General features: G+C 36.0%; 1 protein-coding gene across 2 annotated transcripts in view; it reads right to left on the bottom strand.

Moving 5' to 3' along the window:
- KPNA3 (karyopherin subunit alpha 3) overlaps positions 1 to 27,629 on the bottom strand; it is a 101,258-nt gene that overhangs the window by 41,675 nt on the left and 31,954 nt on the right. Inside the window, exons 2-3 of one of the 2 annotated variants that reach the window (XM_033104639.1) lie at positions 26,467 to 26,479; positions 7,519 to 7,563 (exon numbers count right to left, since the gene is read on the bottom strand). In XM_033104639.1, coding sequence (XP_032960530.1) covers positions 7,519 to 7,563; positions 26,467 to 26,479 — 58 coding nt within the window. The remainder of the gene's footprint in view (positions 1 to 7,518; positions 7,564 to 26,466; positions 26,480 to 27,629) is intronic. The other variant, XM_033104638.1, reaches the window with a different exon arrangement.

Here is a 27,629-nt window from a genome sequence, read left to right as displayed (position 1 = left end):
AATTTCTGACTGGTTCTTTTTTGTTTTCTATCTCTGTTTTTCTTTCCTATCTCTTTGCTAAAGTTCTCACTGAGTCCATATACTCTTCCCCTAAGTTCATTGAGCATCATTATAAACCAGTATTTTGTACTTTGCATCTGGTAGATTGCTTGTTTCCATTTTTTAGTTGTTTTTCTGGAGCTTTGTTCTGTTCTTTCATTTAGGACATGTTTGTCTCCCCATTTTGGATGCCTCTCTGTATTTGTTTCGATGTATTAGGTAGGGCTGCTACATCTCCCGGTTTTAGTAGAATGGTCTAATGTAGATGGTGTCCTGTGCAGCCCAGCGGCATAGTCTGCCTGGTCACTTTGAGCCGTGTGCTGCAGGTATGCCCTTTGTGTGGGTTGTGTGTGCCCTCCAGTTGTAGTTCAGCCTTGGTTGCTGTGTACTCATCAATGGGAGGGGATGACCCTCTGGCTGATTGATTGTGAGGATTGGCCATAACTTTAATGGAAGAACTGGGAGCAGGATTCATTTTAGCAGCGCTCTGGTGCCTGTCCAGTCTGCCTTTGGGTGTGTCATATGCTGAGGTCACCTGGTGGTGCTCTCACACAGTCCAAACCTGGTCATGGCACATGGTGGCCCTGGGTTCTCCTGTGAGGCACCCCACCACAGGCTAAACTGCAGCTTGTGCCTTACCCAGAGCCACCTGGCATGAGCCACAAAGCAATTCACAGATGGCAGCCATCCCCATTGGGCTTGGAGATGCCTGAGAGAGGCCAAGTCACAAACCGAGGGCTGCTGCCACTAGTGCCAGACTTCTGGGTGCTTAACAAGAGGTACAGGGCAAATTGAGGCCAGAATCTGTTTGTTTGGGATGTTTGTGAACCTTTAAGAGATTTTAGTAAAATCCACAGCATGAGCCATGGCAGGCCATTTGTATGGAAAAGCCACTGGAAGTGAGTTGGGTGGGTCTCAGGTAATCACCAGGGAGGGGCAAACAGTGTCAGCCAGGTTGATATAGACTCAAATATGGTGGCCGCCTGGGTTTGCAAGCTTGGTTGGGGAGGCTTCAACAAAGAAATAACGGATCCTGTCAACACTTCTGTCTGGGAGAAAGCTGCCCCTCCAACCCTCATCCTGAAGCCAGACAATTCCGTTCCTACCCACATGTTCCTGGCACCTTTTGAGCTGCTGTCTCAGAGCTGGAGCTCAGAGCGAGTGAGTCCATCAGAGTAAGTCCGTGCATGGGCCCTTTAAGGGGAACGCCAGGGACTCCAGCTGACCTTTGTCACCCAGCCACAATCTCCACTGGTTTTCACAGCCATAAGGTGTAGAACTTCTCTTCCCAGTATTGGAACCATGGGCTGGGGAGCCTGATGTGGGGCTGGGACCCCTCGCTCCCCAGGCGGTAACTCCGCAGCTGACATATCCCTCCAGATTTTTAACCTCCCAATTTTCACGCGGGTGTGGGACCAACCTGTTCCACATCACTGCCCCTCCTACCACGCTCAAGGTGGCTTCTTCTGTGTTCTTAGTTGTAGGACTTTTATTCAGCTAGACTTCAGGCAATTCTCAATGATGGTTGTTCTGTAGTTTAGTTGTACTTCTGATGTGGTTGTGAGAGGATGCAAGCACAGCGTTTACCTACTTCACCATCTTGATTGGAAATCCGATGCTTAGTTGGTTTTAATCTTTATTTCCCTGATTGGCATGAATAATCAACATCATGATGATTTCCATCTACATAACCAGTACAATGAAATTCTCTTCATATTTTCTGCCCATTTTCTAATTCGGATTTTTTTTTTTTTTAATATTGAACTTTAAGAATTCATTATATGGTAAGTCCTCTCTTAATGTCATCAATAGGTTCTGTGACTCTAAATGAGACAACATATAACAAAACCAATTTTACCACTGGCTAATTGATATAAACAAGACTTAAGTTCCTATGGCATCTCATCGATATTATAATAAAACAATGTTGAATGAAATGGACATTGAACAAAATGACACTAACAAAACCAATGTTATTTGGGGATCTGCTGTATCTGCCAGATACTAGTCCTATATTGGATATGTGGTTTTTTTCCAGTTTCAAGTTTGTCTTTTCACCTTCTTCACATGGGCTTTCAAGGCAAAAAATTTTCAATTTGTTAAGGTCCAATTTTCCTTTTATGAATGAACTATACTTTCTTACTCAAGTCTAAAAAAAAAACCATTTGCTGGGCTTTAGATCCTGAAGATTTTCTTCCATTATTTTCCTAAATATTTTATAATTTTATGCTTTACATTTAGTCTAGGATCCATTTTGTGTTTTTTTTAATTAGGTGTGAGATTTAGGTTGAGGTTTTTGTTTTTGTTTCTGTCTCTAGATGTCCAATTATTCTAGTACCATTTATTGAAAAGGCTATCCTTCCTCCACTGAATTAGTTCTGCACTTTTGCCAGAAATCAATTAGGTCTATTTGTGTAGGTTTATTTCTAGGTTCTACGTTCTGTTCCACAGAGCTGTATGAATACCATGCGGTATTCATTACTATAGCGTTTCTGTAAGTCTTAATACTGGATAGTGCAGCTGCTCTTATTTTATTTTGTCAGGCTTGCTTTAGTTCTTCTAGAGCCTATGACTATCTATATACATTTGAGAATTAGCTTGTCTATGTCTACAAAATATCCTGGTGTGATTTTGATAGGAAATGCATTAAACCAACAGATCAATTTGAGAATCGGCATCTTTACTAAGTTGAATCTGCCAATTCATGACCATAGTATATGTCTCTCCATTTACTTAATTATTCGATTTCTTTCATCAGCATTATAGTATTCAGCATATAAATCCTGTACATCTTTTGTTAATGTATACCAAAGTACAGTGGTACCTTTTTTCAAACATAATCTGTTCTGGAAGACCGTTAGAGTTCTGAAATGTTTGAAAACTGAGGCCTGGTTTCCCCATAGAAAGTAATGCAAAATGGATTAATCCATTCTAGACCTTTAAAATCAAATTTAGCAAAAAATTTGACCCCTAAAACTGCAAATTTAGCATGAATTTTACTATTTCATGATACCATAGATCCATAAAATGTACGGCATTCATAAACTGAAATATTCGTCAACAGAGACATTAGAAAACCGAGGTACCACTGTATTTTATTTTCTTTGCAGTCAGAATAAATGGCACTGTGCTTTTAATTTTGGTGTCTTCATGTTCACTGCTAGTATATATAAGTGACTGACTTTTATGTGTTGACATTGTATTCTGTGGTCTCACTGAAGTCACTTACTAGTTAAAGGAGCTTTTTTGTAGACCCTTCGGATTTTCTACATAGAAAATCATATTATCTGCAAATAGGGACAGTTTTATATCTTCTTTCCCAAACTATATGCCTTTTCTTTCTTTTTCTTGACTTATGGCACTGGCTAGAACTTCCAGTACTATATTAAATAAGAGCAGTGAGAATGGACAACCTTGCCTTGTTCCTGGATCTTAGGGTGAAAGCATTCGGTGTTTTACCATTAAGTATGATGTTAGCTGTGGGTTTCTGCAGATGGTCTTTATCAACTTGAGGTAATTCCCCTTTATTTCTAACTTGTTGAGAGTTTTATCAGGAATGGATGTTAGATTTTGTCAAATGCTTTTTTTGCATCAATTGATATAATCACTTTTTTTTTTTTGCTTGTTAATATGGGGAATTTACGCTATTTTAAAAATGAGACATTTTACTAAAAAGTCAAACAACTAAGACCTGATCAGTCAAGTGGGACATTTTGGTGGTGGTTTTCTTTACGTAGGAACTAAATGTCCCCCAGATCTACTGACAGTAAAGTCCTATAGCATATATGATTGATCAATCATCAAGAGAAAATTATATCAAATTTAATATAATGTGCCTAAAAGTTAACAATAAAGTTAAAAATGCCAGTGACAGGTTTTGGACTGATTTTCAACTTATGAGGCATTATTCACTTAACATTTACATTGAAGGGCATTATTGTTCGATTAGTTGTAAATTCTAGGGGAGCTTTACAGAGGCTCACCTCACGCCGCCATTTTGATGACGTCTTCATTGAAAGGCATTATAGCATAATGCTTAAGACCTCAGCTCTGCCATTTATCAGCTGTGTGATTTTAGGCAAGTTATTTAATTCCCACTTAACTGTGCACAACATAAGATAAAACAGAAATACTAACTTCTTTGTAAGTGTTGATGCGTAAGGGCCTAATTAATTAAGAAAGTAAAAAAATCAAAGAAGTAAAAGAAAACAAAAAAGGTCAAACAAAAAAAAGTTTGAGGCCAGTAAAACAGTATATATCAACAACTAGATCTTACCCTCAATTTGATAAGTGTTATTCAAAGTATGGTTCTTGGACTGGCTAAAAGTCCTCAGAACTATTTGTTACAGGTCTGCTACAAGATAAGGAGCTTGAGCCAGAAATCAACTGTGAAACTAAATACACTGTTTAGTTCCTTTTTTTCTTTACTTATTTAGGCAGAAAGACTTTCTTGGTAAAGGAAGCAGTGCCTTGTCTAACATTTTGACGCAAGTCCCCTAATTTGTCACAGATCAGGAATTTTGAGTAGCACTTCTCTACATCTAAGGTGTTTTTCTTAAAACCTCAATAAATGATTTAAATATAAGCAAAATTTTAAGATAACATAATTCAATTTAATTCCTGAATATTAGCATTTAATGAGTACCAACGATAAGTTCAGAATTTGAGTAGGCATTTTGGGATAGGCTGGGAAACTTGAGAGTATTTGGGGTGGGAGGTGGGTGAGAGTGTGGTTATTACCTTTCGAAGCTTACAAGCTAATAGAAATGGGTAAGCTCACCTATGAAACTTTGGGGATAAGCTTTATTTTCTTGTATTTTCAAGAATCTCAGTGTCAGTAATAACACTGATTTTCTCCTCAACGGAGATAGAGAAATAGCAAGGTTAGAATTAAGAGACAGACACTCTGACGATAAAGAGTGAAGGAGTTTTCTCTTGAAATGCTCTCCAAACCTCTGTAGAATCATATCAAAATCAATTAAGCTTTGTGTGAAGTTTAGGCTTTGTTTCAGGAAGGGTTCACTTTCTGCTGCTTACTCAAGGAATTCTGAAATATGAAATAAATATGAGATTTCTTTAGTTAATTTCATTTTTGGTCCTACAAGGATGTTCAGGAATTATTTGTGGTAATTGGAAAGGAAACGATGTTATCCAGAAGACAATAAAAGAGAGAAGACATCTCTAAGGTGACCAAAGTGTATACTAAAGAAGATATGCTCTGACAAGCAAGAATTTTTAATTCTACAAATTAAATACAGAATACAGGCTAACTATAGAGGAGGAACACATAACCAAATGTAAACATAAGTGAATAGCTTAAATTTATAAGCATATTATTAGAAGGGCTAAAAAGCTTAAAACGAGGAGTATTCCAACTAATACCAGGGCCAATATAAAAGTTTTATAGCTGCCTTCCAATCACGAAAAGTTAAGGCCCATATCTGGGGATAAATGATGATGTAAGGTTAACAGATGACTAAATAATTACTTAATTCCAATTTTATTCTTATTGCCGCTATTAAAAAGATACTTATATGATCAATGAAAAACCAGACACAAAAGGTACACCCCATTCTACTTATATAAAGTTCAAACTACACAAAATAATTCATAGTGTTAGAAACCAGGATAACAGTTACCTTGGGGGAAAGTAGTAACTGGCAAGGGGCCTTGGGATATAGGTAGTGTTCTGTTTCTTGATTCAGGGACTGGTTATACAGATGTGCTTACTTTGTGAAATTCATCAAGCTGTACACTTAAGATGTGTTGACATTTTTGTATGTATGTTACATGTTAATAAAAAATTAAAAAAACAAAACAGAAAAGCCAAGTCCAACATGTTAACATTGGCAAGGAGCTCACCTTAATCACTTTATTAGGCTTAGTTCACTTCTCTGGTCCAAATGACCAAAGGATATCAAAAAACTTGAAAATATGATTGCCAAATCACTGTTATTAATCTGTAAGTATCTATGAAGAAGTTGAAAGAACAACTGGAATTAGCAAATATGCTTTCAAATTTGATTAAAAGTGGGATGGAAAACGGGTACAGGAGAATGGATTTCAGGAACTATACTATACCAATGAGTATAACATCATTAACGGGCATAAATTCTGACACAAAGAGGGTATTATACAAATACTTATTAAATAAATTAATGCACAGATCGATTTAAGTGCAGTGACTCACTGAGAAGAGTGTGTACTCTCAGAATCAAGACTTTCCTTCTCTCTAAAACTGAAGTTTCAAAATGGTAATTTAATATAGGAGTCTTAGGAGTGAATTAGATCAAGAAAAAGATCTAATCTTAGACAAAAACAAAGATTTGAAAATAAGTTTCAATTTTATTTTTAAAAATGTACATGCATGTAGAGATAATTAATTATGTGATTTTTCTTTCTTTTTTTTTTTTTTAAAAGATTTTATTGGGGAAGGGGAACAGGACTTTATTGGGGAACAGTGTGTACTTCCAGAACTTTTTTTCAAGTCAAGTTGTTGTCCTTTCAATCCTAGCCATGGAGGGTGCCGTTCAGCTTCAAATTGTTGTCCTTTCAGTCTTAGTTGTGGAGGGCGCAGCTCAGCTCCAGGTCCAGTTGCCGTTGCTAGTTGCAGGGGGCACAGCCCACCATCCCTTGCGGGAGTTGAAACCGGCAACCTTGTGGTTGAGAGGACACACTCCAACCAACTGAGCCATCCGGGAGGCAGCTCGGCTCAAGGTGCCGTGTTCAATCTTAGTTGCAGGGGGTGGAGCCCACCATCCCTTGTAGGACTCGAGGAATTGAACTGGCAACCTTGTGGTTGAGAGCCCACTGGCCCATGTGGGAATCGAACCGGCAGCTTTTGGAGTTAGGAGCATGGAGCTCTAAACGCCTGAGCCACCGGGCAGACCCCAATTATGTGATTTTCTTGACTGGTAATTAAAATAGGTGCTTCAAATAAAATGTGCATTCAAATGAAATTTTGTTTCATTTCAAATAAAATGAAAACAAAACCTGATGAAGGTAACTCTAAACTCCTCCAAAAATAATGGAAAAAAATACAATAAATTTTAACAGCAGTTGCATTTAATTGGTAAGATATTGGTAAGATTATTCTTTTATTTATTTTTCTAAAATAGCTTTAGCAGGTATGTACAACTACATGAGGAAGGCAGAGGAATCCTGTCTAGCATACAGCCCACAGAAAAAAAATATTAAGAAAAAAACGAAAGAGTATCTAACTTCAACCAGACGTTGTGAAGAATTTCGATGATGGTGCTAAAGTACTTTACTCAGTACCTAGTACCTCAATAAATGGAAGCTACTATCAGAATATAAATAAATTACTTATATGTTATAAACTATTTAATGATATATTTTTATGCTGTGTGGTTTTAGGGATGACCACTAATTTGTTATAGTATTTTCATTATTCATGTTATACAGAATTTTAACATCATAAAACTCTCCTAATTTTCATTAAATGCAAATCACCCTTACCTTTCGCAGTTCAACTGTCACTTCATTTCTGTGTCTTCGCATTGTCTAAAAAGAAAAAGAAAAATCACATATTTAAATATTGATACTACTAGTATATAAATTTAAAATTTAAAAAATTTTCAAGTTAATTTATTAAAGATTGATTAGTTTTAGACTTTAAATAATAAACTACAGGAGGTTAAAAAGCCAAAACTCGTATCTATTCTACTTTTGTGGAGAGCAGGAGGTGGGGCTTAGCTGCCTAAGATCCATTCTCCTTTCCTAACTGCACCCAGGCTTCCTTGGGGAACTGTATACTCTCCCTTGTGTACAGTCTTGATGGAACTGCCTCTTAAAGTATCACCTCTCCTAGCATGAGACTCAAACTAGGAGAATACAACTCTCTCCCTCATAACTGAATTGTGAGTGAAGTGGAAAGAAAAATTTAAAAAAGGGCGGCACAGGACCAGGCAGTGAATAATGCCTATATGTTGAACTTGCTCTATTCCCAGATCTCCGGTATCCCTACTTATTCTGTGAACTAGCCCACATTTTCCCAGTAAATTGTGGTGTTGCTTAAATCAGCAGAACTGGTTTTTGATGTTTGCAACCCATGAATTCTATCACATATCACAAATGATTCATATTTTAAAAAAGTAAACAACCCAATGTCATGGCCTTAAAACCACATGAAAATTAAAATGAAAAGTTTGGGGAGATACTTTGTATCAAAAGGTAAAGAAGTATCCTTCTAAGTTTATTGAGTCTCTATCAGGCATGTCTCAATCAGGAATTATTGCAAGGATCAGATATCCCCTCTCCCCTTGATGTACTGATATGATGGATCATTTTATTACATATATGATAAAATTCTTACATTTTTGGAATCAAAGTTACATAAAGGTTAATGGTCAGTATATTATTTTTAATACACATCCACATTCAGTATGCTATTTTATTTAATAATTTTTTGTTACGGTAGCTCTATCAAATTTTTTTAAACTGTAGTGATAAATTAATCCCTTTTTAGGGGAAAAAAATCCATGGAAACCAAATTTTAAAGTTTGTTAACTATATTGGAATATTAATCTAGATATAAGCTTACGTTTATAGATATATGTTAAATGTAAATAAAACTGCCAAACGAAATCCAAATTAGTAGCATTCATTTAATGTGATGGAATGATGCACTGATACAACTATTATCACTAACAGGGTTCAACAATAGAAAGACAAAGCCTTGAATCTATATTTAATATAAAATGGCAATAAATGTTTAGCAATCTTCAAATACCAATATTAATGAAGTGTTATCTGATAACTCTGTACGCTATCATTACAAACTGCACCATCGTTAAAATTTGCCTGTATGAATAGCTAACCCAATTGTTACTTGAACTGAGGAGAAAAAATATTTTCATTGCAATAACTACTACCCTTAATTATTTATGATTATAAGATGGTACATAACAGAAAGAATATCCAGATAGCATATCCCCTATAAAATATAATCAAGTTACTGGTATTCTGTAATTCACATTAAAATATTTCAGCATGGGTAAAGGTGGTGAGTTACCTTCTGAAGTACAAAAATAAGGAATCCGCACTTCCTAAATGAGGAATCCGCACTTCAGAGGGGGTTCGTTAACATTTGAAGCACCCATATCAGGAGTTAGCTCCCAGTTAGTAAGTGCTCGGAATATCAACATCTGAATTTAGATACTGGTTTGTTAATTAGTATAAGGGGTGTTGCAAATAATTTTTTATTGATGAAATAGAATTGTTCAAGATACATGGACTGACGGGAAATATTGTACAGGTGCCCTGATTCTTTTATGTTTGCAGTTTCAGAATCTGGCAAGCCCTGCAGTCTACCTTCAGAGAAGTGTTTGAGTTTAGGCCCCTCCCCCTTTGATTGTGTGTCCCATCCCCACTTGGAGAATTCTGTCACCTAATCCTATCACAGTTTTGTGGTAACTACATATGGTTGAAGTTTTATTGCAAGGTGGCAATCTAGTGTCTAAAAGGGCGAAACTCCTAGAACAAGCTTGTGACTGATTGCTAACTAACACATGTTTGTATAGATAGAATTTTAGCAATGGCTTGTTTTGTTATAACTCACTGGTAGTAAAAATTCTTAGGAAAAATCTTCTATTACCCACAGCTATCTCTAATAGTTAAAGACCTCCTTTTCACCCAAAAGCACCGTACGAGCAAACATGGCGAGTGGACTCGGTCAGTCAGCAGCAGGTACTGACTACTACATACGACACAGACTGCTACGGACCTCTGAGTTGGTCATGACTTACTCTGCTCTGTGTGACTGAGCAAAAGGCTCCCCGTTAGGCTCCTCCCTTACATTCTTCCCAAGTGATCTCATCTACTGTCATGTCTTAAATTGCTTTTTAATGACCCCTCCCAAAGACATAGCTTTGGTTCAGCCCTCTCACTTGAGCTCCAAATCTGTAAGTACAATATTTATTCACTCAACAAAAAATTATTAAATTCACCTAAAATGTACCAGGCAAAATGCCCGCATCTAGGAGACAAGTATAGAATTTACAATCTAGGACTGTGGTCGGCAAACTGCAGCCCGTAGACCGAATCTGATGGGTGGTTTTTGTAGGGCCTGACAGGAATGGCTTTTACATTTTAAGTGATTATATTATAAATAACAATATGTATCTCATTAATAATCTTATTTTTGTCTCTTGGTTCCCAAAGCCTAACATATTTACTATCTGGACTTTTAGGAAAAAGTTTGCCAACAACTGGTCTAATAGAAAAGAAGGTAATAATAAGCAGTAATATAAACGTGCTAAATGTTAACATAGAAAAGTAAATGAAGTTCTATGTCGGAAGAAGACATGGTTAAGAAAAAGCTCCCTGAAGATTAAAGTGTGTGCGTGTGTGTGCGTGTGTGTACACGCATGCACCTGTGTTTAGGAGTAGAGGAAAGACTGTTACAAGGCCTCATATTCAGTGTGCTTACAAATATCATACCTGGTCCCTCTCAAAAACACCCACTGCCCCCCAAAATACTACCTTCTCTTCCACAAGTACTCCTAATACGTATTAGGAAACAATAAACCATCGAAACAGTTACAAAACCCTAACCCTGGGAGATCATCCATGTCTTACTTACTCTCTCATTCTTTGACAACCAATAAGCCATCAAAATAGGATTCAAACTTTCTAGCTCGGATGCCACTATCCTAGCCCAAGCTACCATCACCTCACCTGGATCACTACAGTAAGCCTCCTACCTAATCTCCTATGCACTGAATCAATTTTCCACAATGCAGTCGGTGTTTTTTTTAAATGCAAACCCATGTTATCTTGAATAAAACTTCTCATTTTTTAAATCTGGAATCCCCCGTCCAAATGACCAGGACAGCCAAACCAAAACTCCATGGACAAAATCTATAAAACTGGGTGACAAGGTAACCCGTGAATTCTCAAATACAAGCAGGGTCTGGTTAAATCACCAACTGTAGATTCACATGGTATCAGCATGTATGCAGAAGAAAACAGAAAGGCAGAAATGATAGGGCAATTGAAGGACTTGATGACAGGTAAACTCAAAACCATGCAAGAGTTCAGAAAAGTTACTTGAGAATAGCTGCAAATGGAAGGGATCTTTTGCACATGCCAACAGTGTAAGGTATGATAGGCTAGACTCAAAACTAGGGGCTAAAGTTTCCCCTCCTGGAGAAAGCCCTAAACAGAAAAGAAACTTCTGGGAGAAGAATACCAAGTAAGACAGGCATACTTGGAGCAAAGAAAAGAGAGGGTCCAGATAGAAGTGGGTTAGTGAGATAGAGCCAGGTCTCAGAAAATAGGAAGCTATATTTTCTTTTATCACTTTGTAAAAAGCAATAGAAGAAGGGAGTCTAGCGTGGTAAAGCTAGAAAAGCTATTTCAACCCATCCCTTGCTTGGAAAAGCTTAGGAAAACCTATTATTAAATGAACAGAAAAGGACTTGGGTGAAATCCCATGCTATAAGAAATGGGATAATGAAGAGTAGAAAGTTGATGTCAAACACCTACAAAAATGTCAAACCAGGTAAAAACTGTATTCCAGAAAAGGATAGAAAACGTGAAAGAACATTATAAATCGGAATTAGAAAAACTCAGAAATAAGGTACTACAAATCAGGAAAGAATTCAAAATTAAAATATATATATATATTTCAGAAAAAATAACCAAGAACAACCATAAGATCCAATATACAACATATAATGCTTAAGATATACAGAACGTGTAAGGAAATAAATTTTTAATCAAAAAGAAATGATGGTAGACAGGCTTCCACATCATGGCGTAGTGAAAAAACCTCTTGTCTGTCCCCTTAAAGTTATAAACCGGACAACTACAACTCAACACACAAACACTTCTGAGATCCACTCATTGAGACATCTGAAGGTGGGGGTGTTAATGGGGTGAGCAGGGAAGGCAGGACCGGGGAAGGACAAAGATGGGAGCTGTAGGTGCAGTCTGGGCTTGCCACAGCCCCAGTGAATGTGGTAGCAGTGGAGGATCTGATTGCAAAGCCACGCAGGAGACCAGAGGGGCAGAGGAAGCATTCTGGCCTTAGTGGCAGTACACATTGAAGCTGAGCCCAGGGACAGGGGCAAAGAGGCAGTGCAACAGGTTGTGGCTGCAGTCAAGCAGCTGCCATCACCAGGGGGAAAAAAGCTGCAGACGTGGAAACCTCCCCACTCCACCGCACCCCCCAGCTGCAGTGGGGGCAGGTCATAAAGGGGCAGAAACAACATCCCAGCCAGAGTGACCTGTATCCGTGGCTAAACACAGTGGAAAAAACAAAGCTGCAGACTCAGTGCTTGCCTGCCCCCACCAACTCACCATAGAAGTGGAACTACGTAGAGGCAGCTGGTGGCTTCTGGTTGTAGAAAAGCAACACCAGGAATTCACACGACTGGAGCCCATAACGCACCACACAGCACCACAGGGGTGGTGCCCCGAGACTGAAACAACCTGGTCACAGAGGGGACACGCACCTCCAGGAATATGGGGCATTTTCTACAGGTGAGGCACCCACACCGCCCCACAGAGATCCTGAAAGTGCAGATAAAACAAAACCTTGTGCTACAGCACCACCTACTGAAAAATAAAAGAAAGCCCTTGACTTATCAATTTGCTAAATGTTTAAAAGCAACAAGTACTGAAAAGAGATTTCAGTCCCTCAAATATCCAGGCAGAGAAATAACCCATCAAATACCATGAATAACCAAGATAACAAAGTAGTTCAGAAAGAAATTTTTAAAATCTCCAGAAAATAAACTCAAAGATATGGAAGATTGTGATTTAAATGACAGAGAATTCAAGGTTGCATTTCTGAAAAAAAAACTCAATAAAATACAAGAAAACTCAGAAAAGCACTTCAATGAGCTCAAGACTAAAATCGACAAACAAAAGGAGTACTTTACCAAAGAGACTGAAACTATGAAAAACAACCAAACAGAAATTCAGGAACTGAAGAACTCAATAAATGACATGAAGAATGAATTAGAGACGTTACGGAATAAAGTCAACCAGATAGAAGAAAGATTTAGTGATCTTAAAGACAGAAATTTAGAAATGACTCAGGTGGAAGAAGAGAATTGTGAGTTAAAAAAAAAAATGAAAGCACTCTATAAGAGAAAGCTGGAAAAACCACAAATATGTGGAGATGAAACAACATGCTACTGAACAACTACTGGGTCAAAGAAGAAATAAAAGAAGAGACCAAAAGCTACACAGGGATAAATGAGAATGACAATGACATACCAAAATTTGGGATGCAGCAAAAGCAGTACTAAAAGGCAAGTTTATAGCATTACAGGACTACCTTAAGAAAAAAGAAAAATCTCAAATAAACAACTTAACATTTAACATTTCAACTTAAAGAACTAGAGAAAGTAGAACAAAGCCCAAAATCGGTAGAAGAGAATAAAAATGAGAGCAAATTAAACAAAAGAACAAATAGACTAAGTAGAAAAAAATTAATGAAACAAAGAGTTGGTTCTTTGAAAAGATAAAGTTAACAAAACTCTGGCTAGACTAAGGAAAAAAGAAAAAAAGACAAATAAATAAAATCAGAAATGAAACTGAAGTTACAAGGGACACCACAGATATACAAAGGATTATGTAAGAATACTATGAAAGGCTGTATGCTACTAAATTTGGTAATCTAGAAAAAAATGAATATAAGATTCTTAGAAACATATTACCTTCTTAGACTGAACCATGAAGAACTGCAAAACCTAAATAGACCAATCAACAGTGAAGAAATTGAAAGTCTCAAAAGACTTTCAATTGAAAGTCTCAACTGAAAGACAAAAACCTCCCCAAAAACAGAAGTCCAGGACCACATGGCTTCAGTAGTGAATTCTACCAAACATTCAAAGAAAGTTTAATATCTGTTCTCAAAAATTTTCCACAAAATTGAACAGGGAATACTTCCTAACTAATTTTATGAGGCCAAATCCTGATACCTAGCAAGGACAACACAAAATAACAGGCTAATATTGCTGATGAACAAAGATGAAAAAAACCTTAAACAAAACACAGCAAATCAAATACAACAACACATTTAAAAGGTAATACATCACAATCAAGTGGAGTTCATTCCAGGGATGCAAGGATGATTTGACATATGCAAACCAACTGATACACCACATTAACAAAATATAAGAAAAAAATCACGTGATCACATCAATAAATTTAGAAAAGCATTTGACAAGGCACAACATCCGTTTATGATTAAAACACAATAAAATGGGTACAGAAGAAAAGTACCTCAACATAATAAAGGCCATATATGACAAACCCTCAGCTAACATTACACTCAAAGGTGAAGAGCTAAAAGCTTTTCCTCTAAGATCAAGAACAAGACAAGTATGCCCACTCTCACCATTGTTATTCAACACAGTACTGGAAATCCTAGCCAGGACAATCAGGCAAGAAAAAGACAGGCATCCAAACTAGGAATAAAAAAGTAAAACTGTCACTTTTTGCATATGTCATGATTCTATATAGAGAAAACTCTAAAGACTCCACCAAAAAAACCTATTAGAAACAATAAACAAATACAGTAAAGTTGCAGGATACAAAATCAATATACAAAAATCTGTTGCATTTCTATACCCTAACAATGAAATATCAGGGGGAAAAAAATGAAGAAAATAATTCCACTTGCAATTGCAACAAAAAGGATAAAATACCTAGGAATAAACTTAACGAAGGAAATGAGAAAACTACAAGACATTGCTGAAAGACATTGAAGACAAAGAAGTGCAAAGATATTTTGTGTTCATGAACTGAAAGAATCAATATAGTTAAAATGGCAACGTTGCCTAAAGCAAGACACAGGTTTAAGGCAATCCCCATCAAAACCCCAATGGTATTTTAAAAAAAAAAAAAAAACCTGAACAAAAAGATCATCAGATTGGTATGGAATCACAAAAGACCCCAAACAGCCAAAGCAATCCAGAGAAAAAAGAACAAAGCCAGAGATATCATACTTCCTGACTTTATACTACAAAGCTACAATAACCAAAACTATATGGTACTGGCAGAAAAATGGACACACAGACAACTGGAACAGAATTGAGAGCCACATGTATATGGGCAACTAATTTTCGACAAAGGAGCTAAAAACACAATGAAAAAGAAAAGCCTCTTCAGTAAATGGTGCTGGGAAAATTGGAAAGCCACATGAAAAAGAATGAAACTAGACTACTATCTGACACCAACTCAAAATGGATAAAAGACTTAAAATAGACCTAAAAAAAAAAACCCTAAACAATAAAACATACAAGAAAATAAAGGTACTAAACTTACAGACCTTGGTCTTAGAGGGTTTTTTCTGAACTTGATCCCAAAGACCAGGGAAGTAAAAGCAAAAATAGATGAATGGGACTACATCAAATTAAAAAGCTTCTGCACAGCAAAAGAAACCATCAAGAAAACAAAAAAGTAATCAATGGAATAGGAGATGATATTTGCAAATGATACCTCCAATAAGGGGCTAATATTTAAGGTATATAAAGAACTAATACAACTCAATAATAACAAAAAAATCCAATTAAAAAATTGGTGGAGGACATGAACAGACACTTTTCCCAAGAAAACATACAAATGGCCAACTGTTATATGAAAAGATGCTCAACTTCACTATCTATGAGGGAAAGGCAAATCAAAACAGTGAAATACCACCTTACACCAACTAGAATGCCTACTGTCACTAAGTCAAATAATAACTGTGGGAGAGGATGTGGAGAAAAAGGAACCTCATACACTGCTGGTGGGAATGTAAATTGGTACAACCATTATGAAAAACAGTATGGAGGTTCCTCAAAAAATTAAGAATAGAGCTACCATATGACCCAGCAATTCCTCTTCTGGGTGTCTACCTGAAGAAACTTGAAAACATGTATTCGTAAAGATATACATATCCCTATGTTCATTTCAGTGTTTTTCACAATAGCCAAGACATGGAAACAACCTAAGTGTCCTTTGATGGGTGACTGGATGAAGAAGATGTGGTACATATACACAATAAAATACTACTCCGCCATAAAAAAGGATGAAACAGTGCCATTTGCGACAACATGGGTGGATCGTGAGAGTATCATGCTAAGCAAAATAAGACGGAAAAGGACAAGAACCATATTATTTCACTCATATGTGGGATATAAAACAGAAAGTAACAAACAAAACCAATAAACTCATAGATACAACAGTATAGTGGTTACCAGAGGGGAAGGGGGATGGAGGATGAAGAGGATAAAAGGGGTCAAATATATGGTGATGGAAGGAGACTACATTTTGGGTGGTGAACACATAATGTAATATACAGATGATGTACTGTAGAACTGTATACTTGAAACTTATGTGTTATTATTAACTAATAAATTTAAAAAAATAAATGAAGATGAAAATTCAAGTGAAAGTGACAATAAAGATCCTAAATTCATGTAATGAGTTCTCAAAGAAGAAAACCAAAGCAATAAAACAGCAATATTAAAATATAAATTTTAAAATCCATAATTCAAGAAAAAAATCCTGAAATTAGAAGACTGGAAATGAAATAATGAGTACACCAAGCACCTGGGAAATCAACCCAGAAAAATGAATACTGAGATATATAAGTAAAACTCATGGATTTCCAAAAAGAAAGAGAGAGACACACCTCTGAACATCAGGCCAAAAAGAAAAAAAATCTAGTGATTTATAAGGTAGATTTAATAAGTTCAACAAGGTCACAGAATACAATATAAAAACACAAAAATCAATTGTATGTCTATCTACTAGCAATGAACATATGGGCACTGAAATTAAAAATACAATCAATACCATTTATAATCTCAAAAAATATGTATGTATAAACATAAAAATATCTGTATAGGACACAGATGTTGAAAACTACACAGTACTGATGAAGGAATTCAAAGATCTAAAAAAATGGAGACATACTGTGTTCATAGATTGGTAGACTCAACTTGGGAAAGATGTGAATTCTTCCCAAAATGATAAATAGGTTTAACCCAACTCCTCTAAAAAACCCAGCAATACTTTTTGTAGATACAGAAAAGATTATTCTAAAATTTACATAGACATAGTCATTAGAATAACTAAGACAATTTTTAAAAATAATAATAAAGTAGGAGGAATCAGTCTAGTCTACCCAATATCAAGATTTATTATATAGCTATAGGAATAAACACAGTGTGATACTGGTGGAGAGACATATACAGTGATCAATGGGACAGACTAGAGAACCCAAAATAGACCTACACAAATATGCTCAACTGATTTTTGACAAAAGTGTGAAAGCAATTCAATTGAGGAAAGATAGATTTTTCAACAAATGCTGCTGGAACAGGTAGACACTGATAAATTATGAACTTCAACTTAAGGTCATAACTTACACAAAAATTAAGACAAAATGGATCACGCTTAAGTGTAAAACAATAAAACTTTTAGAAAAAAGAAAAAGAAAAATATCTTTGGGATCTGGAGCTAGCTAGGCAAAGAGTTCTTAGAGTTGACCCTAAAAGCATGATCCATAAAAGGAATAACTGGTCAATTGGACCTCATCAAAATTAAAAGTTTTCGCCGAAAGCTTCCATGTGAAGAGGATGAAAAGACAAGCTAAAGACAGAAAAAAATGGGCAAAACATATCCAATAAAGGACTAGTAGCTAGAACACATAAAGAACACTCAGAGCTCCACAGAACAAACAGGGCGAAAGAAATGAAAACACATTTCATCAAAGACGATACACAGATGGCAAAGAAGCACAATAAAACATGTTTAATGTCATTAGCCATTAGGAAAATGCAAATGAAAACCACAATAAGATAGTACTACACATCTATCACAACAGCTAAAACAAATAACTGTGACAACACCAAATGGTGATGAGGATATGGAGAAATTCATGCATTGCTGGTGGGATTGTAAAATGGTACAGCCATCTAGAAAACACTTTCTTAAAAAACTAAATATGAGAGACCATAGGACTGAATAACTGTAATTCTGGACATTTATCCCAGAGAAATGAAAACTTACGTTCACAAGAAATCTGTACACAAATGTTTATAGCCGCTTTATTCATAATAGCCCAAACCTGGAAACAACCCAGGTATCCTTCACAGCTTAAACAAATGGTGATACATCCACACTATGTGATACATCCATACTATGGAACATTATCCACCAATAAAAAGGAATGAACTACTGATACAAACAGCAACTTGGGTGAATTTCCAGGGGATTATGAGGAAAAAAACAAAACACCACTCCCAAAGGTTACATACCATATGATTCCATTTATACATCATTCTTGAACTATTAATGACAAAATTATAGAAAGAGAAAAAGCTATTAGTGGTTGCCAGGGGGTTAAGGAGGGGTAAGGGTGGGAGGAAGCGAGCATGGCTACAAAATGGCAACATGAGAGATCCTTGTGGTGATGGAAATGTTTTATATCTTGATCGTACAAATATCAATATTTAACCATAGTGGTTCAAAATGTTACCACTGGGAGAAACGGGTAAAGGGTATATAGGATCTCTCTGTATTATGTTTTACAATTGCATGTGAATCTACAATTATTTCAAAATAAAGGCCAAGTTTTAAAAACTGAAAAGAAAGGGTACACTTCACATCAGATGCTGAGGAGAACGGGAAGAAGAGGTCACAACCAATTTCAATGATGCACATAATAGGGAATCAATATAACTAAAGAGAGAGTACTAATAAGGCTAACCACTGTTAACAAAAATAACTTTCCAAAATACCAAAAATATACTAAAAAACAAATCACACAGAACTATTTTAAACATAAATACACAGGAATAGGAGGGAAGTAGGGTAAAGAGCTCAAAAAAACTATATCTGACTTTAGAACCATATGTAAATGAATAATGTGTATGACAAAATTAAACTTTAAAAGAATAGCAATCCCTAAAAAGTAAAAAAATAATAATAATAATGAACCTAAATGCATACCTAGTTGGTGGTCAAGTAACACTATTCCATGTAACTTTTCAAAATAATTTGACTGTATATTTCCATTCAACACTAAAGACAAGAGAAGTACAAAGAAAACTCTAAACTGTTTTCAGTAATCCAAATACTAGTTGTAATATTGAGATTGTTGTTTATCTGGCATAAAGGAAATGAGTAATAATTTGATATTTAAATTCTATCATTCCTAATGTCAGAGAAAACCAAGAATTTCAGCCTGGAACAAGGAGATACAGATGTATGATTGAAGAGGTTTAGCAAAACACTGCAGTGTAGATTTTGAATCGGAAATATCAATATAAATATCAATTATATGCAAAATATCTTTTTAAAAAATTCCTAAATCTGTCAAAAATACCTAGGAGCCAACTTGCAAGGGCTCCAATTGGTCATGGATACAATTAAGAGTATCAATAAGATTAATAACTAGAATGAACCGAAATGTACGTAGGATTCAGAATGAATTCAGATTATGAAAAAATAAAAATTCGTCATCATTGGAAGGTGCTAATGAACCACCTCATTATTCTGAAAACTGATAAATGTAGAGAATCAAGCTCTCATTTTGCCTTTACCTAAACAATTCTTATCATGGGGGTAAACTACCCAATTAAGAAATGAGGGGAACTTTCTCTTTAAAATAGTATTCCAGCCAATAAAGAAGGAATGATAGAATTAGAATATCACCGTTAATTCCTAGTGAATAAGAGATTTAGGCAATGTTCCTCAATGGTTGTCAACATTGCAGAAAGGGACACTACTGGGAGAGAAAACCATCACATGGGATGCACTCTTGTCCCCTCTACCCAAAATAATCTAAATCTTATAAAGAAAAAACCCCTCCAGACTCAACGATGAATTTACAGAAAATACAGGACAGATAAACATTGCTAAATGATACCACAAGAGACAAAATCCAGACTATGCACCTAGTTTCTTCAATAAATAAAATGCATGGGTAAAAAAAGAAACATAAGATTAAAAGATTATAGATTAAAAAAGAGACTTCAAACTCATACCAATCAATCACAGTGAAGGTATAGACCTTTAGTTGTATCATGACCCAAACAAACCATTAAAAATATACAACATTTGAGACAACTGGAAATTTGATCAATGACTGGATACTTTGATAGTTTTAAAGGAGTTATTTTTAGAGTTGGGTTTGTGTGTGGTGGAGAGGGAAAGGTAATAATGACATGGGGTGATTTTATTTTTAGTATTATTTTAAATAACATACATCATTCTTAGTAATAAAAAATGTATTCTCGTATGTCACTTCTGGAAGACCTCATACTTTGAAAGATTATATGTTTTATTCAAACTGGACCCTAGGTGTAACAGAAAAAATACTTATTTAATGTATTGTTGAACTCGTGTAAGTAATAAGGGGGTGGGGGAGCCCAGAAGATTAAACCTAAGGGGAAAATCATAAAAGGTAAATATGTGAAAAGGACAGAATGAGGGGTAATAATCCACTTCACACTGGGAACAGAGTGTGTTAAGTCCTGGACCCGGATGCAGGACTGGAAAGCTAAGGCTTCTCATTTTAGTCAGAACCTTCAGATGGCCAAAAAGACTTTCTCAACAGATGCAAACCTTCTCTGCAAAAAAACGGTCCATCTGGCCCTGAGGATTAAGTAAAAGTCACCAAATATATAAGAAAATAAACCACTATACATAGAGTCATAACTACAGAATCAATGGCAACAACTAAGAAGAATATAGGCCACTCCCCCTTGGAATTAGGATATGAGAATTAAGTTATGAAACATAAAATAACTACAGTAAATATTTAAAGAATAGAAAAATGGAATTAAAAGTATCAGCAAGCCAGAAGAAATTACGAAAAACGACCAGATTTGAAAAAAAGAACCAAAGAAAACTTTGAGATATGAAAAATAACTGTTGAAACAGTACTATAACCAAAATTAAGAATTCTACAAATGGATTTTACAGCAGATTTGATGTAGTTTGAGAGAGAATCAATGAACTGTAAGGCAGGTCAGAAGAAACTATCAATTATCAAATTTAAGAAGCAAAAAGATTATAAATACGGAAGAAAGAGGATACAGTAAGAAAGTGTACAAAAGAGGATACAAAAGAGTGTTTCGGTTCCAGAAAACAAGAGGCATTGAGTAGAAGCAACATTTAAAGACAGTGGTTGAGAATTTTTCCAGAACGAATGAAAAAACACTGAACCACAGATTCCAGAAGCCCACCAAATTCCAAGTAGGAAAATAAAAAGAAATCACAGTAATACTGCAGAGCACCAAAGAAAAAGAAAAAAGAAAGAAATCCTAAAAACAGCCAGAGTAAAACAGATCATCTTTCAAAATCAACAGACTGAAGACTGATTTTTAAAAAATTCTCTATTGATTTTATTTGCCTTATGAACGGTTATATTTTATAGGTCTAACTTTTTAAACAAACTATAAAGTATACAGGTTTTATTTTTTAAACAGCATATCCTCATAGTTTTCCTTCCTAAAGCTTTTCCATCATAGAAACAATTCCAGAATCACTTTAGTAAGATACATCCAATGGTTTTGACTGCATTTGTATAACTGACAGTTTACTAACATTTTGCCTTGTTAAAAACACACGCCCTATAGAACATGTTTGTGACATACAATTTCAGCTGGTTCTGGAGCCATCAGAAGCCTGTCAACCCAAGGTTAAGAATCTCTATAAGATAAATAATTTCAGAAAAGGACAGAATTTAGAGTGACGGAAGTATTCTACAACTAGATACGTGATGGTTGCACAACTGTAAAAATTTACTAAAATTCAAACTTACAAAGAGTGAGATGTATGGTATATAAACTGTATCTCAATAAACCTGTTTTTAAAAAATCATCTGCAATGAATATATTTATATATTTGTTCCTTGGGCTACTAACTCTGTTTTTCTAAGTATACCAACTGAAGCAAATGTATACATATTTTGGGAAGGAGAGAAAGATAGGAGATTGTATAAGGATACAAAATTGACCTCTCAAGTGGTGATATAGTCAGAAAACTATAGCTCTGGGACAAAAAAATAAAAAATAAAAACCTAAAGGGTATCGTGCTGATACTCAAGATTGCCACCCACTGTGTATCCATGTTTAAGGTATTCATGCCAAAGCTGATTCCTCAAAAGCAATGGAAGTCACAGGCAGTGAGAAATATTATTCAATAGGTTAAAAGAATACTAATTTTGAGCTTTGAATTCTAATAAAGGAATGATAGATTTTAAATACCACCATTTTACAATAGTTAATAAATTAATGGATCTAGAGAATGATCATCAATGGTTGCAAATAGCACACACACAAAAGACGACCTGACGTTATGTACCACCTAGTAGAGATATTAATACCCAAGAAAATGAAAAGCAACCCATGGAATGGGAGAAAAGACTTGTAAATCATGTATTTGATAAGGGACTTGTAGCTAAGATATAAAATGGACCCTTACAATTCAATAAGACAAGACAATTTTTAAATGGGCAAAGGATCAGAATAGACAGTTCTCCAAAGAAGATATACAAATGGTCAGTAAACTCATGAAAAGATGCTCAATATAATTAGCCATCAGAGAAATGCAAATCAAAACCACAATGAGACTTACTAGGATGATAAAAGAAAAGACAGAATAAGTACTCATGAGGATATGGAGAAATTGGAACTCTGATACACTGCTGGTGTAATTATAAATGCAATACGTAGTCACTTTAAAAAAGTCTGGCAGTTCCTCAAAAGGTGAAACACTGAGTTACCATATGACCCTGCAATTCTACTCCCAGGTGTATACACAAGACATATAAAAATATATGTCAGCACAAAACCTAGTACATGAATATTTAATAGCAATGCTATTCACAAGAGCCAAAAAGAGCAACCTAAATATCCATCAAATGATGAATGGATAAATACAAGGTAGTATACCCATACAATGGAATATCATTCGGCAATCAAAAGGAATAAAGTACTGACACATCCTAATAAGGTGCAAGAACCTTGAAAACATTATGCTAAATCAAAGAAGCCAGTCACAAAAGACCACATATTATAAGATTCCATTTATATGAATGTCCTGAACAGGCAAATTAAAGAAAGTAGATGAGTTGTTGCTTAGGTCTAGGGAAGGAGGGTGCACGGGAAGGGTGGGGGGATGGACAGTGACTGCGAAAGGGCATAAAGTTTCTTTCTGTGGTGATGAAAATATTCTAAAATTGATTGTGCTGATGGCTGCACAACTCTGAATATACTAAAAACCACCGAATACTCTTTAAATGAGGGAGTCGTATGGTATATGAAAATGTATGTGAATTACATCTCAACAAAAATTTTTTTTAAAGAATTATATAATACCACCTATAAGTCAGTTTTGGCAAATCAGTCAGTCAGTCAATCATATCAAGCCTCTATAGCTAACAATCAATTTACAGAAAATTCAGAAAACAGGATATATTTAAACACCATGCGATTCCAACCAGCAAAATCCAGGATAAACAACCCAATTCTCTAACAACAAGCAATGAGGCAAAAAAGCATGGAGGGGTGGTTCGGGAAATGGAGTAGGAACCTATGGATTTAAAGAGATTCAAGAGGCATCAACCAATCACAACAAATGGACCTTATTTGGATACTGATCCAAACAAACTACAATGTGTTTTATACACTCATGTACACGTTTGTGTGTGTTACATATAACAGACAATGGGGAAACCTGAACACTGAACTGGATATTTAATAGTAAGCTACTACCATTAATTATGTTTAGCTGTAATTACATATACGGAAGCTTGATACGATAGAGATGGCACTGAAGACCACTGGAGAAAAGACACAGCTGGGCCAAATAACCATGTGGGGGAAACTGAAACTGGATTACCTACTATATCACCATACAGAAAAAATCAATTCCAGAAGGTTTGAAAACTTATAAAAGCAACACTTTAAATTTTTAAAGAAAAATACCGTTATGAACCCTGAATGGAGAAAGATTTAAGTAGACATTATGCTAAAACCAAAAGAATAACTCCATTAAAATTTAGAATTTTTGTTCTTTGAAAGATGCCACACAGAGAGTGAAATACCCAGAATATATAAACTACTCACATGAAGTACACAATAAGAAAAGACAATAGAAAAAGTAGAAGAAAGACAAGAAAAGGCATTTCATAGAAGATGAAACAATAGTCAACATGAAAAGGTGGGTAACCTCATTAATCAGGAAAATGCAAATTCAGACAACGAGGCAGTATTTTGCATTTAAGATCGCCAAACATTAATAGGTATAACATCACCAAGTGTTCATCAAAATGAGAGCAACTGGTAAAAAAGGTCAGTTAGTACAGCCATTTTAAGGAAACAATTTAGCAAAATCTGGTAAAGTTGAAAAATACCCAAGGATACAACAATTTTACTCCAAGGTATAAATCCCACAGAAACTCTTGCATATGTGCATCATGAGACATACACAAGTTGTTTTGTTCATGATAGCAAAAAAAAAAGTTGAAAATAACTCAAATGTTCATTAAAATAAATGAACTGTGAGATACAACATTTATTACTCAGCAACAAGGATAAATGAGCTAGAGCTACATGAACGAATTCAGAATTGCAATGTAACATGAACAAAGTAAAAAAAACTTCATTTTTCATATTATAAACATGACTATTTCACAGTATTTTTTATAAAACAACCAAGCAAAACTAAATACTATATATTATTTCAGGACACATATAAACACGTATCATAAATCTAGAAAAGTAAAGTCATGATTTACACCCATTTCTGACAGTGGATTACTTTTGGTAGGAAGTGAGGGATGGGATCCGCGGAAAACACAGGTAGCTTTTGTTCTAGTTCTTAAATTGATTAGATTCATGGATATTTGTTTTATTATTGCTTCCAAACTTGTACCTGCATTACTATTTCTGTATATCAAACAACAATTTTTAAATGTTTAAAGAAAATAACACTACTGATGCACCACCAAGCATTCTGAATTGTCTGAGCGGTGATCCACTGACATTTTGCCTCCCCATCTCCACTTGCGCCTGGCAGCATCAATATACCAAACCGCAGCCACCAGATTTCACTAATACCCACCAGATTTCAATTCACAGAAGATGACACAAAAAGCACTGACAATCCCAATACCACCCCAGTGCGTAATTCGAATTCTCATTCACATTCTCATACTACCCTTTGCTCTGGGTTAGTAGTTCTCAAACTTGAGCCTGCATCAGAATAGCCTGGCTCGAGCAGCAGGTCTGGGGTGAAGGTAAAGAATTTGGTTCAAACAAGATCCCAGGTGATATTGATGTTGATACTGCTGGTCCAGGAACAACAGCTCTAAAGGGGAACATTTCCATAAAATATACAACACCACAATCTTCGCCAAAGTGGAATGCATAAAAAAACTGTACTGAAGAATTTTCCCCTAAGGTATGTATAAACAACATACACTATTTCACACACATGAAGTACACAGACATGGGACAAACTACACGAGGGCACTGTTGATTGCACAACACCGCGCATGTAGCTGGAAACATGTACCCCAGACTCAGCAGTCTAGTTTTAAATCCTGGCTCCCCACATGCAAACTTTGTATTTTGGAAATGTTACCGCCTCTCTCCCTCAGTTTCTTTATTTTACAATGAAGATAACAATGCCTCAGAGGGTTACTGAGACAAATGAATCAAATTCATGCTAAGAGTTTATGATGGGCAGAGTCTGGCCTGGAAAGCCCTCTGCAAACACTATTGTCTTCACCATTGTCAGCGAGGCTCCAATACCCCACGTGTCAGGGCTCACACCTCACAGATCGCTAGGCTGCGTGAAGCCCACTGAGTCCACCCCGCTGTGGAAAAGGCTTACACCATCTAACCAGATCACTTCTGTCCAATCTATTTCTGTCACCTTATATTTTTGAAGACTCTGGCTGTTTTCCTCTCCAAACCAAGTCGTGACAACATCCTGGTATTGTCAACAATCCTTCAAACAACCCAGTTCCAGAGGCCGGCCAGGTGCATACTGAAGGTTTGTTTGTTTTTCCCCTAAGTTTGAGTTTCACCATGACTCAAGATTCTTTCATTGAGAACCAGCCTCAAATCTGCCAGTCCAATGAGGATAAATTTTGGATATTTTACATTTCATTCAAAAACTTTGAAATATTCAACATTTTAATAAGAAATGGGTAGACTTTCCCTTAAACACCATGTGCAGTGATCTCTAATTTGAGGAATCTCTGACCCTCACAGCAAAACTCTGCCTAGATCCAATTAAGGCATTAAACATTTTCCCATTAATTAGTCATTGGACAGATGGACCTAGATCCACAAAGATTACATTAATCCCTTAGTGCCTTTATTTTCTCCCAATTTATCAACCCCTTCCTGTTTTTGCTTCCTTCTTACATAGTCCTCATACTTCAACACTTCTGCTCCCTGTGCGTCTATCTTATTGGCCTGGCAAAAGCTAACCTTGGGACACTTCAATTCTCACTCCAAAAGCTGGGCTGCAAGAGACAAAAAAAAAAAAAAAAAAAAAAAAGACAAGACTCACCCTCCATTATGGGAATTGCCAATTCTAGATCTCTAATCTCAATTAAGCTCTCAACACTTCCTGTTTGGAAATCTTTGCAGGCTTCCCTACTTAGGTTTCCTACAAAAAGATACCGCTCTCAAGTCCCCTATTATGTTAAGAAAACAGAAAGCATCAGAGAGTAGCAAATCCCTCAACTTCCTATCGTGTATCCAAACCTCCCCAATAAATAACCTGCATCCTCAAACATCCCCGCGTCCTTTCATCCAATCACAAAGACAGTGCTCTCATCTCCTCAGGGGTCTCGCTTCATGAATTATACTCTCCCATTTTTCAACCGTTCTATTTTTTTTAAAGCCTTTCTTTAACCTACATTTTTTTCTGACTGCTGTCCCCCTTCGCCAAAATTCCTGAAAGAGGAATCTCCCCTGTCCTCACTTCCATTCGCTTGGCCCACTCCCATCAAAATCCCGCTGACACTGCTCTTGCCAAGACCCTCAGCAACCTCCTACTCCTGGAACACAACCCTCAGGCAGCAGCTCCACAGGAAAACGCTGTTAACCATTCACTCTCAGCTTCGTAACTTCCATAATACCATCTCTTTGGCCTTCTTCCTTCCCTCATCCATGTTGTTCTTTCCTTGGTTCTGTCTACAGCCTACTCACTCTACAAACCCTTTCTGGATATCATGTGTGTTTCCATGGCTTCAGTTACCAACTACATGTTAATCACTAATCACTGGATCATCTGGATTTGTTTCCTGGTAAATTCTGAAACATGCGATGGTGTGTAACTTTTCAGTAAGGTTATAAACAGAACACAGGTTTATAATTAGGAAACATCTAGTTAATCATTAATATAGAGAAATATTTGTATTTGGTGTGGAAAATAATACAGTATATTGTTTTGCATACCTATATATAATCTAGGTTGCGATTAGTCAACATATCACAGTGGAACCATTACCCTTTTTTTTTTTGTAGTATAACAGTTTGAGATATAATTCACATGCCACACAATTCACCCATTCAAAGTGTACATTCAATAGT

This window comes from Rhinolophus ferrumequinum, chromosome 4, assembly GCF_004115265.2.
Source record: "Rhinolophus ferrumequinum isolate MPI-CBG mRhiFer1 chromosome 4, mRhiFer1_v1.p, whole genome shotgun sequence".
NCBI classification, from domain to species: domain Eukaryota; kingdom Metazoa; phylum Chordata; class Mammalia; order Chiroptera; family Rhinolophidae; genus Rhinolophus; species Rhinolophus ferrumequinum.
This window is presented reverse-complemented; position numbering and strand designations above follow the sequence as displayed.